The 15587-nt window shown below is 37.5% G+C and overlaps 2 protein-coding genes across 2 annotated transcripts; one reads left to right on the forward strand and one right to left on the reverse strand.

Moving 5' to 3' along the window:
- Positions 1-13073: 13073 nt before the first annotated feature.
- Positions 13074-14753, reverse strand: LOC116158626 (protein AATF). The gene is made up of 2 exons (XM_031471441.1): positions 14341-14753; positions 13074-14292 (listed from the first exon to the last, which is right to left on the reverse strand). The coding sequence occupies exons 1-2, from the start codon at positions 14624-14626 to the stop codon at positions 13232-13234; spliced, it is 1347 nt and encodes a 448-aa protein (XP_031327301.1). The 5' UTR covers positions 14627-14753; the 3' UTR covers positions 13074-13231.
- Positions 14754-14848: 95 nt separating this feature from the next.
- Positions 14849-15573, forward strand: LOC116158627 (39S ribosomal protein L54, mitochondrial). The gene is made up of 2 exons (XM_031471442.1): positions 14849-15087; positions 15138-15573. Exons 1-2 carry the CDS (start codon positions 15003-15005, stop codon positions 15446-15448), a joined length of 396 nt encoding a protein of 131 aa, XP_031327302.1. The 5' UTR covers positions 14849-15002; the 3' UTR covers positions 15449-15573.
- The last annotated feature ends 14 nt before the right edge of the window (positions 15574-15587 follow it).

Below are 15587 nucleotides of genomic sequence, written 5' to 3' on the forward strand. Positions count from 1 at the left end.
TTTAATACACACGCAATAACTAATAATTTTTACACTTAGATCATATAAGTGGTGGTATTGGAACTGATAGTTTTTTAATTTTGTTAGGGTTATCCAGCCACCTTGAGGAGGCGCGCATTTTTTAGTTTAGTTGTAATTAATTTATTAGGCCAGTGATTCACTAGGAAGCCTGTCTGCGGTAGTCAACCCCACCGCCAGAGCAAGACAAGGTGAATGCATGCGGCTGTCGTCAATCCCCGCGCACTAGTCGAAGCAGCCAGATGTTTTTTTTTGCGTTTTTCACAAGTTTCCCTGGATTATATTTCTTAATTTTCCCAAAAGTTCATCAAATACGACAGCGACATTTTTGTATAATTTAGACAACGTTCTGGATATCTTCGAAGATCCTTAAAAAAATGTGAAACAAATCCTTTGATTACTGTTTCAACAATATTGAACAAACCTGTTCAATCTCGTGTGAGATCGGGTAGATTTGGGGCAGAATGTAAGGCAACGTTATCGCCAGACATATTTTAGTTCAAGTTCACTATGAAGCGGTACATGTGTAAATTTTCGTATGCTTACAAAAATATAAATTCGAAAAGTTACTTCTTTAATCCACGACTAGTGATCATTCGACGATTTTCGCTCGTCGGCTGGCTGCTTACAAAATTGGCTGCTCAATATTTTGGCTGATTAATGTCATTGAATGCCAATACGAGTTTATAATAATGTTTAATCTTGAATAGATAGCTTGCTCAGTAATAACTCGATAATACGAACCTAATGCTGAAAACCTGTTTACATTCAGCTGCTACTGCGCATGTGCGGTGTTCGACTTACGGTGCAAAATATATCGCTGCCTTTGTTAGGTATGTTGATGCTACTTAAAGTAAATGGGAAGCTATGTGTATGTATAGGTATATGATCTAGGTAAGTGTTTACATTCCACTTACGAAGGGTTTGTCTTGTGCATCCTTAGTACATTTACAGGGATTAAAAATACACCCCCAATAACTAATGATGTTTACACTACCATTTCAACTTTCACTGTAGTAATTAATTTTTATTTTACCCAAGGCTAACTCAGTAATAAAAAAATTTATATCCCTTATCTTGCGGAAGCTTGACCTTTTACTTCCTCTCAAAATCTGAAATTGCAAAATTTGACCCCGCTTCGGTTCAACTATGTGTAAATAAATACCAACGTTAAATCACTTATTGAGATATTAAAATCGCTCCACTTCCACTCTCTTTTTTTCCCTGGATTGAAAATATTGATCTGGTCCATACAAATACCAAAACTCCTATGATCACGTATCAATGCTAAATTGGTCCGCTTTTCTATAATGCTTTTAACATGATACCTGCCTGAAAGGCTCTTCGCACAAAATATTTACGCACGCCTTAAAACTAGACAAAATGGGAATCCAACAAGGGAATCCTATTACCTACTGAATTGAAATATAAGAGCTTTCAAAAGCTGAAAATACAACCAACTCCTCTTTATAAGTCCAAATGCAATAATATAACATACTACAAGTCCTTATTATTTATTTATTAATTTATTTATAGTCCACTCCCTCTTGTTCTGGCCCTCAACAGGCTTCCGCTCAATTACAGAGTGACCCGCATAATGCTTTTTAGAGGTGTCCCTGCAGAAGGTCTCAACTTGTTCTATACTACTCCGGTATTTCCCTTCCGAGTTAGGAAAATTGCGGGAAGACCTAATTCGGAGTAGCCCGTAGCCGGCTGAATGTTCGAAACTGATCTCAGGAAATTCCCGTCCCTTATCGTTTCCTTTAAGGATATTATAGATATGTTAAGCTAAACTTTGAATTCAAATAGTCGCTCCTCGAAGTGGTGTATTTCTCAGGTTACAAGATTGCTTTCCCCCCTTATAATTAGTGAAACGGAAAGTAACAAATAGCTTACTTTGCAATTACCGGAGCTGTAAAAAAATCGCTAAAAGCCAATTTCAATGAATACGGGGCGGTGAAACAGTACAGATGCAAAGAAATGTAAATGCAAAAGGTAAAAGGTTGAAATACGTTTAAAACACCAAAAACAAAAGCTAATTGTTTAAATACGGTACGGTGCAAAAGCTCAAAATTTCGGTATTTAAGAAACGTAGCTTGTGAAGATGCAAAAGTAAAAAGATAAACTTACTTTGGGTTAAACGCCAAAAGTAAAAAAGATGATTATGTTTATATAAACGTCCATTTGAGTAAGGACAAACTGGAATTCGCCTCTCGTACACTTCAATACGTTTAAACAAATTAACACTGTTTTTTGTATTAATTACGCCTATCGCCGACATCCGAAAAATATAGGACCAATATCAGTTTTTTAAGAGCGCACCTCACGGATCTCGACTTAATCGGCGGTTGTTATCTGTAGCCCATTCAAGTAATTACGATCAATTGTACTTATCAGAATAGTCGGAATGAAATCTCCAAATTCGGCAGTCTAGTTATGCCCTTTTGTTTCTTGGAATGGAAAGTCAAGCGGCATAATCGGCAATCCTGAATTTTTGTATGCGATTAGAAAACTAAAATGAATTAATCAGTAATTAACGGACCTAAAACTTAATAAGATTTATTCTCTCTCTTCCTTCCTGGCTAGAGAGCTTTGGGCGGCCTGTAAAAACAATTTAAATATTCCTACAGGAACGGTTACAAACCGGATACTACAAACTTACGTGTGTTTTCGGCAGTAAGACAAAAAATTAAACAAAATGAAAGAACACAAAGCTCTCTCCTCGTTTCCTAGAGCAAATAAGTTAGTATCAGGTTGGAAACAATTTTATAGAATCATAAAAAAAAATAAGAAACACTTCTGTCAAGGCAGATATTTCAGATTCAGAGACTTAAAGGAATGAAACTACACCCCAAAGTTAGAGGTAAAATTATAACTTCTACAATTATGTCTGTAACAGGCCGGAACAATTTTCACAAAATCATGCAGAAAATAAGAAACACTTTTTTTTAATCACATGTGGTTCGCTATGTTTTTTAGTGTAACAATTGGAATGAGTCCTATCGACGAAAAAAGGCTGAACTAATGCGTTGAAATGTTGCCGATTAACATTTTCACGTTCCCCATTTATCTCATACGTTTTCAGAAATGTAATCTTATATTGCTTCTAAAAAGGATGTAATTTAAGCAATACCATAGACATTGAGACGCTGAAACCTTCCGGGGCCACATGCAGAACAAAAAAGCTCATTGAAAATACACTGCGTAAAATGACGTAAACGTTCCTCGCCCTACGAACATCAAACTCATTTCTTTACGTTGCATCACGAATAATATTGGAAAATAATTTTCTATAACCAGAAAAATATCACAATATGTAGGCATTCTCAAAAAAATTAGGAGAATGGACGGATTTCCTGGATGGTACAGCTGAAATTTGTGACCCACCCTCGTACGATATTGCCTTTTGTTTTAAAGGACTAGTATATTAAGATACAAGTGTATAATCAAGTCTTTAAAGCACGCGCAACGAGTTTAAGGGCACGACGCAAAGCGGAGTGCCTTTAACGTTGCAAGTGCTTTAAAGACCATTTATACACGTGTATCTTATAGTATTTTTTATTATACCTGCAGTATAATTTAAAAATAGGAAATACAATGAAATCATATTGACGTTATACTCGAATACATATCTAATTAAGTGGGCTTGGTGTTCGTAATTTCACGATTGCCATGAAAATATCACTTGACGTTTGCTTATAAAAATCATCGTCTTAGTGAATAAATATGAAGGAAATGTCAAAGGAATTTAAATCTTCTATCTTTTGGTGCATTCATTCAAAACTTCAAACATTGCTGCGACTAAAAAGTGGAACAGATTTGGAAGCATACCCTAAATTGAGCGCGTTTGTGGAAGCTTCAACCAAAGGATAGGTAGGTACAAGCCAAAGCAATGTTCTGCATTTACAGAAAGCGACCTAAGAGAATTTTTTATTTCAACCCCAGATGACAGTTTCAAAAATCATACTTGAAGTATCATTACCTAGCAACTTTAAAGCACGTGTGTTTTAAAGGCCTTTTTTCGCACGCATTTGAGTGTTTTAAACGGCGATTGTGATTCAGGTATAATAAAATAGTTATTTATATAACAAGAGCGCGAAGTTCAATTTCGCGCATTGAGACTGAAGGTATTTTGACGAGGCGAAGCCGAGTTAAAATATCAGTCAAATGCGCGAAATAACTTCGCGCTAGCGTTATATACAATATTTTTTCTACAACTGAACCGATTGTTAATTAAATTGCTGTTTAAGTTCAACTTTGTCCCGTGCGCGAAATACTTATTTTTCACTGTTGACGATTTCGCGCACGTTGTCAAGAGCAACCTTACTTATTAATTAACCGATTAAAAATCTAGTACTTCGCGTTTCGAAATCCGTCAGAAAATGACAGGTTTTTTTGACAGTTGTAGAAAAAATTTTTTATTTGATGTTTAGGCAAGAAAATAAAAAGTCAATACTTGTCTCGGAACGGAATGTCAAATGTGCCCGTTTTTTAACTGGGTTTCGCTGCAGATAATTGCACTAATCAATTGTCTATAATTTTTACCACATGCCACTAATAACTGAGCTTTATTTATTGCGCCAAGCGTCTCACTAACTTCGGTGAACTTGCACTTTCTTAACTAGCTGTTACAAGCAGATATTAGAAAAAAGGACCCTTATTTATAGCGATGAGTTTTGGTATTACTTGATTTGATCGCGTTTTGGTGTGTAAGGGCCTGCGACAACCCGAAGCTTTTTATTCGTGTAAATGTAAATCACCAAAAAGCGAACGGCCCTTCCATAAATCAGACCTCAAAATAGTTTTGTCTCTCCAAGCAATTTACGTAACTTGGCACAGGTGGTATACTCTCCCTTTCGCGTAAAAATAAAGTGGTCGATAACTTGCACCTTATGAAAATTCGAATTAAACTAAATGCTTTCTCAACTACGCGATCCAAAGTTTGTCTTTTCATTCGAATTTAAGCTGGTTATACTTTGCGCAAACCCGATAAAATTTCGCGAACTAATGGCACGTGTTTCCAAATACTCGAATGAAAAATCTCGCACCAAAGTTGTATGTACTTGCTATCGAAGCCGAGCTAAGAATGGTGGCTCTGTCGATGCGTTGAATAAAAACCGAAATATAACTCGCTTGGAAGCTGCGAGTTTTCCTTTTTTACATATAAACAACCAGACGACTGACAACGTCCCTATCTCCCCGTATCGGCGGTTTTTAGAAACGGCAATACGATCGAGCTTGCTCTTTATCTACTAAACCAGCCTGCGTTTTACTCGAAACGCACACGGTTATCGCTCTTATCTCTAGACATACGTTCGTTCACGTTTGCTATGAAGCGGTATAGTTGTAAAGTTCCCTATGTTGAATCAAAATTCGATATTGCAAGGCGGGTCACTAAGAGACCAATCCCTCTTCGAACGTATCACGCAGACGATGTGGAACCACAATCAAGCCGACTTCTGACCTCATGACTGAGCGGATTTTAGAGCTCAAAACATTTGATCCAAACTGAATGAAGGTACTAACCTAAGAATAAAATACAGATAAGTAACGAAATTCATATGAAAGTTGGACGGTGCGATCCCACATTTTAAAATTAAAATTGAGACGTAGGTATAGAAACAAGGTAAGGTTGCAATAGATTAACATTTCCTGAGTGACTGCAAAAAACTTTACTGCAACATTACACACCTTTTGTTATAATTTTGGAGTACCGAGCCTTACTTTCTATTGAAACAAAAAATCGTTCATTGATGGCGTGCTTTAAGCTTATTTCTGCAAGTCAAACGTTGCGAGCTTTACTTTAGCCTTCTCGAACAAAAATAAAATATATTTAATTTATATAAGGACACTCATAGACCCTTCAGTGGCTTAATTTCTCAGTCGAAGCAATTTCTTTTTAAAAATATTCTGTACGTCGTATACAGTTCTCTTATTTCAAACGGGATTACAATATAGATATTATTTATACGAGGGGATTTTTATGTAATTATTAGTTTGTATATCGTTGTTGAGAATGTCTTTTTTGGGATTGATTAGTACCTACCTAGCGATAAAAACGCAATAATTTTTAACCATGAAACAGCTTCAGCAATTATATATATCCCAAGTAAACTAGCTACTGGCGTACAATTTTTTGTAGCGGTTGCGGTTTTACGTTTGAATATTGCAAAATGAGTGATGGAAAACAAATATTTGACTAAGAAGCTTACAGGCCCAAAAATTATACACGAACGAATGATTGCCGTGTTATGGTGAGAATACCCTACCTATCATATTATCAAGTAGGTAATGTTCCAGCCGGTTACTCGGTGGAGTAGCTAGGTGTGGCTGCCAGAGAAGACATACACCCTATATAGGTAGTCCATATTTAGCACTATGCTACTACTGTCTTTTGATTTAAGTTTTTATTTAAAAATTGTATGCTATACCCCACGGCTAGGGAATGCAATACCGGGATCGCGGGATCCCGAAATACCGGGATCCACCAGCATTTTTGCGGGATTAATCCCGCACATAAATGGAGGGGGATCCCGCGGGATTTGCGGGACCGAGGAATTTGTCGACCAAGGGGACGACTCTGTTTACTTTGTTAATGAAACGCATAACGGAGAAGTTATTTTTTAAATAATTGTTAAACTTTTTTCGTTAAAATGTACTATGATTTTTGAGGCACTTTAGAAGTTCACCTTTTTGTGCTTTACAGGTGAGGTTTTTTTTAGTTCTAAGTTAGGCTGAAGGTACTTTTTTGTTCAATATTGTGATAATTTTAATACAGAAGTTAACCGCACAGAATTACTTATTTGGCAATTTATTTAAAGTTTTGCGGGATCCCGCAATAACATCTGACAATCCCGCAAATACCGGGATTGAGATTTTGCTGCGAGATTGCATTCCCTATCTGAGACAATTTTTTTTTTGGGCCAAAAAAAAAGCAGTGTCTAACCTTCCTTTTTTATCAAAAATCGACTACACCAAAATTTTTCGGGAAAACACTTTTTCGTATTAATTTTGGTGCGTAGAATCCAAAACAATTCTTACATTTTCGATCAGACTTCTCAATAAAAGGTTATGGACTAGAAACCAATATGGAAAAAAAATTCAAAGGGCTGAAACTTTTGAACTAGTGGTACAATCTTGAAACTGTTTGAAATTGTGGATTCTACAGGCCACATTCTATAAGAAAATTCTTTTCCGGGTCGATCTGAGACAATTTTTTTTTCGGAGCAAAAAAAAGGCAGTGTATAACCTTCCTTTTTTACCAAAAATCGACTACACCAAAATTTCTCGGGAAACCACTTTTTCGTATTAATTTTGGTGCGTAGAATCCAAAACAATTCGTACTTTTGCGATTAGACTCCTCAATCAAAAGTTATAGACTAGAAACCAATTTCGAAAGAAAATTCAAAAGGCTGTAACTTTTGAACTAGTGCCCAATCTTAGAACTGTTTGAAATTATGGATTCTACAGGCCACATTCTATAAGAAAATTTTTTTTCGGGTCGATCTGAGACAATTTTTTTTTCGGAGCAAAAAAAAGGCAGTGTATAACCTTCCTTTTTTACCAAAAATCGACTACACCAAAATTTCTCGGGAAACCACTTTTTCGTATTAATTTTGGTGCGTAGAATCCAAAACAATTCGTACTTTTTCGATCAGACTTCTCAATCAAAAGTTATAGACTAGAAACCAATTTCGAAAAAAAATTCAAAGAGCTGTAACTTTTGAACTAGTAGCCCAATCTTGGAACTGTTTGAAATTATGGATTCTACAGGCCACATTCTATATGAAAATGTTTTTTCCCGGTGGATATGAGAGTCCAGGGAATGCAATACAGGGATCGCTGTATCCCGAAATACCGGGATCCCGCGGGATTTGCGGGGCTGAGGAATTTGTCGACCAAGGGGACGACTCTGTTTACTTTGTTAATGAAACGCATAATGGAGAAGTTATTTTTTAAATAATTGTTAAACTTTTTTCGTTAAAATGTACTATGATTTTTGAGGCACTTTAGAAGTTCACCTTTTTGTGATTTACAGGTGAGGTTTTTTGAGCTCTAAGTTAAAGGCTGAAGGTACTTTTTTGTTAAATATTGTGATAATTAGCGATTTATTTTAATACAGAAGTTAACCGCACAGAATTGCTTATTTGGCAATTTATTTAAAGTTTTGGGGGATCCCGCGGGATTAACATCTAACAATCCCGCAAATACCGGGATTGAGATTTTGCTGCAGGATTGCATTCCCTACCCACGGCACATGATCGTTAAGTAACAAACCTGTCTATTGATAGGACGTAGGTACGTTGTGTGTGTCGGATCGATTCAACAAGGAACCAAGAAATTAGGGAAAATGAAAATTAATTAAAACGTTCAAACATTCAAATAAAGGTTGCCCTCTCACAACCGAGAGTAGCTCTAGGGTTTTCATTGATTACAAGGAAAGAAAAAGAGCTAATGAAAACCTTCAAGAAAATGTGTTCAATTGATTTCATACTTCTCTTCCAATTTGCATTTTACAATTACGTTATAATAGTTTTCAACCATGCGAGCATAAACGGTCCAGTAAACGAAACAAAGCAAAACAAAGCAAAACAAACCCCACGTACTCGAGCCTAAAGGAGGATGAGGGGGAGGGGGGTTGAAAGTATAGCATTCAGTAGGACTGAGTTCCATATACCTACAGATGCAGGTCATAACCTGTTAAGGAGGAATAATGTATGCTAACTAACGGTACACAGAAATGTATATAAAATTAATCCATAGGAAAATAGGAACGTACGACTATAGTAGTACAGTACCACATAATTACATAGAAAAAAACAGCGTAAAAAATAAAATAAAATAGTACTGAACCGCATACCTACCATGTGTCTATATTTCAATGCCCACCTCTTTAGTATCTCAGTTTATTAGAAACCATCGAACTAATAACTGAGATGCCAATGGTGAACGTTGAAACCGTCTGTATACAGCTTTCTATTTTTTCAGGGTAGAGTTACAGATGCTTCATATCGACAGAGAAGTAGTACTAGAAGACCTGAAGGAAACAATAAATGTACGGTGTTGTGGAGGAAATCACAAGAATATACTCCACATATTGAACAAGATGGCGATACACATAATAAGTAGTTTAAAAAAGTCCATTTCTGTTCCAATCCAATGTCAGCAACTATTGTGAAATAATTCATCAGGTTATTGATTGGGAATGACTAATGAAATGTTAAAAGAAGTTGTTAAGTATTAAATACAATAAATTTTTATTTTCGTTATCTTTCTTAAAAAAATTGAACCACTGATGTTAACACATACCTACAATCAATAAACGTGTGTTGTTTTTCTTACCTGTAGCCTATTTCCTACATTCAGACTGTTCTTACTACAATCTTTCACAACCTGCCCGGTATTTGTGCTTTACAGGGGTTGGGGATTTTTGGTTAAGGGTTGGATAAAATTTTAGTGATGTTCAAATGATGTAAGATCACTATACACAATTCCAACGGCTTTGGTAGCGCAACAAAGATACCTACTCAGATAAGATATTCAAAGGATAAGCTTTACTGGCTCTCTACCTCGATGACGCGACATCGTGTCATTGAAGGGCCTGCAAAATCGACTATAGACGGTAGAAATGGTTTCACTTGAGACACCCTTGAAGGCGGGAAGTTACCATCGGGGGTTGAAAGGAAGAAGGCGATCCCTCCCAGGATCGTATACATTTGGAAAGTCGTGAATTAAGAGTACCTATACGTTTAGCAGTTAAAATCCAAAACTGTTGGGGCAATATAAAGTGCGTGTTTTAGAAACTAACGTGAAAATGATGACGAATGTAACATACAACATTTTGAAGGACCGTACCTAAACGAAGAAGATTCTCCGGGTATAACTAGAAATGCAGTCCCCTTTTCCTCTACATCTAGGTATAGGAAAATTATTGCGAGAGAACAAACCCACCGAAAGCCATTGATAGTCTTCGGCACGGTACAGAATTAAAGTTTGGTCCTGTTAACCAAGTAGACTGAGCAGTAAGTTCAGAGGTAGGTAAATATGCTCCCTTAAAGCAACATCAACGGGGTTTGATGCGGTATCAATGCTCCAAACTGTCTGTCGAAAGGTGTTCTTGAATAACGGCTACCCTACGAGATACAAAGGTCTTCCAGCGATGAGGCGAGGCCTTTATCCAATGAAGAACAATTTGAGAAGGACACCCTAAGGACGGCCAAACTTACTCGAAAACAGGGGTTTAAGATACACCATTGAATATCCAATCCAATGCTGTTAGTCAATAGATCGCCAATAAACGACGCAGGTGTTATCCGCTGGTGCGACAGAAGCCGTACGAAATTGATGATTAGAATTAGGGAATGCAATACCGGGATCGCGGGATCCCGCAAAACTTTAAATAAATTGCCAAATAAGCAATTCTGTGCGGTTAACTTCTGTATTAAAATAAATCGCTAATTATCACAATATTTAACAAAAAAGTACCTTCAGCCTAACTTAGAGCTCAAAAAAACCTCACCTGTAAAGCACAAAAAGGTGAACTTCTAAAGTGCCTCAAAAATCATATAGTGCATTTTAACGAAAAAAGTTTAACAATTATTTAAAAAATAACTTCTCCGTTATGCGTTTCATTAACAAAGTAAACAGTCGTCCCCTTGGTCGACAAATTCCTCAGCCCCGCGAATTCCGCGGGATCCCGCTCCATTTATGTGCGGGAATAATCCCGCAAAAATGCTGCGGGATCCCGGTATTTCGGGATCCCGCGATCCCGGTATTGCATTCCCTACTTGCAATCGATGATATCAATAATTGGGGTGGCTAGAAGTATGTAGTGTGGTCAGCGAAACCTAGTCTTAGAGACTCCATTGGTACAGTACCAATTCGGTGAAATTGGGCATGGTCATGGAAGACGCGACGGTTAAGTTGACTGGGCCACTTGGAGCTATTGCGATTGGAGGAATGGCGTCAAAATGGAGGAAACTGTTATGCATTTTCGAAGAACAATAACGGCAGCATTGGGTACTACGACATGACCTCAAATCATGTGCAACTGAGGCAATTAAAACATAAGTGGCGAGACTTACAAAAGGCACCGCTTTCAAACGACGGTTTTGCAAGAAAGACCCGAACCCGAACCCGAACCTATAAGGAGTTGCCATGATTAGAGCGAGTGCGAGTGCGTTGAGATGTATCTTTGATTTTAGACAAGGAATCGCTTTGAGGATCAGGGTTTTTGTTTCTTCTTCCTCCACAATGGCCCATATGAATAAAAGGGAGCTTATGCTTATACTTGCAAAATTCAAAATAAATACTCGTAAGGGTCCCTTCACACTGGGCGACTTAACAGCGCTACTTAGCCGCGCTGGCGAGCAGCGGAATGGAACGCAGGGCAGCGCTGCTAGCCACAGTGTGAAGGGACACTTAGAGTATTTCCTATGAATTTTGCAAGTATAAGCATATGCTCCCTTTTATTCATATGGGCCATTATCATAGCGCTATAAAGCAGTGCTCTGACAGGAATTTAACAAGTCATAAGTACGTAAGCACAAGCACAAGAGAGGAACGATGATTCAGTTCAAAGCGCCATTTTGTTTCCTGATCTAATCATTTTAGAAGCATCATCGTTAATAAGAAATCAGAACAATTTCTTTTTCTCTTGAGGGCTTGAGGGTCATTTGGGGCTGGCGGGACAGTGATAGTCGACTCCATTTCAGTCCAGTGAACCTGGGCATATTTTCGGGGATTGCTCTATCTCTCAATTAAGGTATCGTATGCGATTTGATAATTCGCAGAAGTCAAAGGAAGATGACCTATAAACTCTTTTCTCTCTTTTCTACCGAGGCTAATAAATAATCAAATTTTTCGATATAAACATAAAAATCTCTCTTTAACGGCAACTTCTGCGTTAGCATCTTCAGCTATTGATGCGAGTAAAGTGGCAACAATAATACTAGAGTGATTTTTGATGAATGATGAAATTATTTTTGTAATAATATCTGCACAGCGGAGGCGAAAAAGTCTACGCACCGTCTTATTACGCTTTACTCTTTCCGCCGGCAAACTGCTAACGATAATTTCATTTATAGAACCTCCAGTTTCTCAGCGGGCGTCATTTTAAATAGCCGGTAGCTATGGGCAGAACTGGTGAGGAAAATTATCCCAAATAATTACGGTCCCAACGGCGGCGGCAGCGTGGCGAACGTGAGTGATAACCTGGTAACTAGGTACATTCCCTTTGTCGGTACCCACTTTCCGACGTCCCGTTCACCCGCAATTCGCGTTTGATATGTTGACTCCACCCTCAGTAAGATCTTGTCGGGGGATAGCACATTCTCTTTGTTGGTATCCGCTCCCGACTTCTTCCCGTATACCCGTAATTCGCGTTTGAGGTTTTCACTGATGGTATCATCAGTAATATTTCGTCGAGGGCTACCATATTCCCTTTGTCGACACCCGCTTCCTACTTCCCGTTCACCCGCAATAGGCGTTTGAAATTTTTACTGCACTATCAGTAAGATTTTTTCGGGGTCGTGGAGTCGGGCGCAACCACGTTCCTATGGTTGATACTTGATACCCACTTCCGACGTCCCGTTCACCTACAATTAGCATTTCTGCATTTCAGTGGATTTACAAGAAAAAAAGACCGCGATTCGAGCTTTAATAAACCTTAAACCGCGTGACAAAATTCGCAGCGCAAGATACATTTGACGTCTGAAGTAGACTACCCCTCGAAGACGCGCGCTTTGCACAAGCTTGTTACATTTGTCAATTTCAAAACAATTTGACCAAATCTGTAGAAGAAAATAGGAAATAAACTGAAAAATCTCCAGGTTAGTACATCACTCTCGGCGATGGCACCCAGATATCGCCGACCCCACATCATGTAGCCTCATCCCTAAAGGTGTTAATTATACGGCCCTGGTAGGTACATGAAAACTCCCCCTCTTTCTACAAACATTCTTCTAAGGGCCGTATTTGCTGCCAGCCTGCCAGCCATCCGACCAAAGTGAAATTTCATCCAACCTTTTCTCATCTAATAATAATTTAACAACCAGTTTCAGTATTTTCAAATAAATTATATTTACAAACATAATTCAAAATACCACAATTGATCTCAACAATTAGCCTTAGAATCAAAAAGTTGATTGATAGCACTATAAAATACCACCTCTTTCTAAATGCGTCACAAAAAAATTGAGTATTAATACTATTATCAACTTGAAATCTTGCTGCCTGATTGATTTTTTCCAAACAGCGAACCGTAAAGTTCATTTTTTGCACTTTCCTGCCAAGTGAGATCTTCAACGGGCGCCATAAAGTTCACCAACTTTGAATGTACAACATATCGAATTTTTCTACCCTTTGTTGCCTTAGTGTCAACCTTTTTCTTCATTTTGCTTCTTAAACTTTGCAGTTGCATCCATTGCCTGCCTAATTTCACAGGGTCAGTCAAATCGGACGATTTAAATTCAATCAGTTCCCTTAATAGATGATGATAAAAATCGGTATCATCAAATATATTTGTATTGTACACATCTACTGAACTTTCTGCAATTTTATCAGAATGTTCACCTAATATGTCATAGTCGGTTCTCTTTAACTGTGTTGCTTTAATCAACTTTTCCTTACTGGTTAAAATATGTTTGATCTGTTCGGTAACCGAATGAACCACATTACCCGATTTGTTTACACCAATTTGTGTCTTGTCATGCCACTTTTGCAAGACAGAGTTGCGATAATTATAGTACAAATCACTCCTGTTGGTTAATTCGGCACTATACTCGTCTGTCTTCATTCTCTTTCTACAAGGCACTTCAGATAACTCTTCTTCATCTGTATCACTGGGAATTTCTTCATCACTTTCACTTTTGTTTTTAACCTCTGGTTTCAAGAACAGTTTCTTTGTCTCTGGATAATTTTTTAACAGCAACATTTGCAATTCTAGAAGTTTGTCTAATAAATTTTTAACTGTACCAACGGCTTTTCTCGACTCAACATCGAAATCTGCATCATTTTTCAGTTGCTCAAAGTTGGCGCCCTGTGGCAGTTTGTTCGCCACTATTAAGCACTTTTGCAATTGAATGCGCATTTCTAGAAAACTTTCCCAAGTATTGAGCTGTTGTCTAACGCAAGTACTTTTATTTGTCGAAACCGTCTCTGCATTCTTAAAAATGTTTGCAGTGCCACTATCTTCGCCGTACACTTCATCATCATACTCTTCCGTAGCATCACTTTCTTCACCAGCGGATTCTTCGTCACCACTGTCCTCAGTTTCTAAAAGTTCAGTTGCAAAATACTATACGTAAATTACCCAAAACTTACCCTCAGAGGATTTACCATCCTCGCTTTTAGATTCCCACTCATCGTACTGTGTAAGTTTCTTTCTACTCGCTCGTTTCCCTTCGTACCGTTTATCAACCTCTTCGAGCAACTCAACGTTTTGTTTACGAAATTGACTCAGATTCTGGGATAAATTGTTGTCATCATCTGATGCATATTGACTTTCTACCCTTGCAGTAGTTTCCTCATTAACATCATCTTCGGGATCAAAACTTGTAGGCGCCGCACTTAAAAGGGTTGCGATTTTATCTGATAAACTTTCAGCCATTATAAACAAATTGGAAGCTGGGAAAAGTGGTTAGAACTCGTAATAAATGTAGTAAATTTGTAAGGTTAGAATTTCGACAAGACAGCATGTATTTACGATCCCTGTATGTAGTGGAACGTTACAGTGACCACAGTTTACGGAAGCAAAGATTTAAGCATTGATTATACTGATTTATTGGTGTGTACAACCAATAAAATGTGTATTGTACAATATCGGTCGTACTTTTGTCATAAATAAACCACCATTTATGTACTTTTATTTATTCATTATTAAACAAAAGTAGTACCCTGTATGCGTGTCTATGGAGTTTACGAACGGACATTGAACCACGGCCATCTGATACAATTTTATAGGTTAGATTTTTAATTTTCTGAAAATGCACATATTTAAAGAACTTATAAAAGGTAATAGATTTAATTTAATCAACTCCTTCTCCAGAATGACGTATGCAAAAGCTACAGGTAATAACGACGATTTTGAATCATTGCAGTTTATTCTTATCTTAATTTAGTTTTGGGTGGTGCCTTAAAGAAGAAGAAAGGGGGTAAAGGAGGGCCCATGACAGAAAAGCGAGTATTGCCAGTGGAGACTGATCCTGAAAGATTAGTTAACTATGCATGCGGGACTAATATTTTTAAAACTGGAGAGGATGTAAAATTGTTACCGGATAGCGAGTATCCTACTTGGCTATGGGATGTTCGCACTGGACCTCCACCACCTTTAGAAGAACTTGATCCTAATTCAAAAGAATATTGGAGACGGGTGCGTAAAATGGCAATTAAGAGGAACACACAGCTTGCACGAATAAATATGTTAAAGTAAATTTTTGGTAGGTACTTGTAGTTATACTAAGAGAATAAAATTATGATGTTGCTTAGCCTAGGGTTCTAATTTCAGATGTAAATTTAATGTTTTGGTCATAATTAAATTATGTTTGTTTTACTGAGCTTATAAGAATTTT

This window comes from Photinus pyralis, unplaced genomic scaffold, assembly GCF_008802855.1.
Source record: "Photinus pyralis isolate 1611_PpyrPB1 unplaced genomic scaffold, Ppyr1.3 Ppyr1.4_LG1, whole genome shotgun sequence".
Taxonomy (NCBI): domain Eukaryota; kingdom Metazoa; phylum Arthropoda; class Insecta; order Coleoptera; family Lampyridae; genus Photinus; species Photinus pyralis.

Coding starts and splice junctions, on each gene's coding strand:
- LOC116158626 (XM_031471441.1), bottom strand. CDS start 14,626: ATGGCTGAAAGTTTATCAGATAAAATCGCAACCCTTTTAAGTGCGGCG. Junction 14,293..14,340: donor GGATGGTAAATCCTCTGAGG/GTAAGTTTTGGG, acceptor CTGAACTTTTAG/AAACTGAGGACAGTGGTGAC.
- LOC116158627 (XM_031471442.1), top strand. CDS start 15,003: ATGCACATATTTAAAGAACTTATAAAAGGTAATAGATTTAATTTAATC. Junction 15,088..15,137: donor GACGTATGCAAAAGCTACAG/GTAATAACGACG, acceptor ATCTTAATTTAG/TTTTGGGTGGTGCCTTAAAG.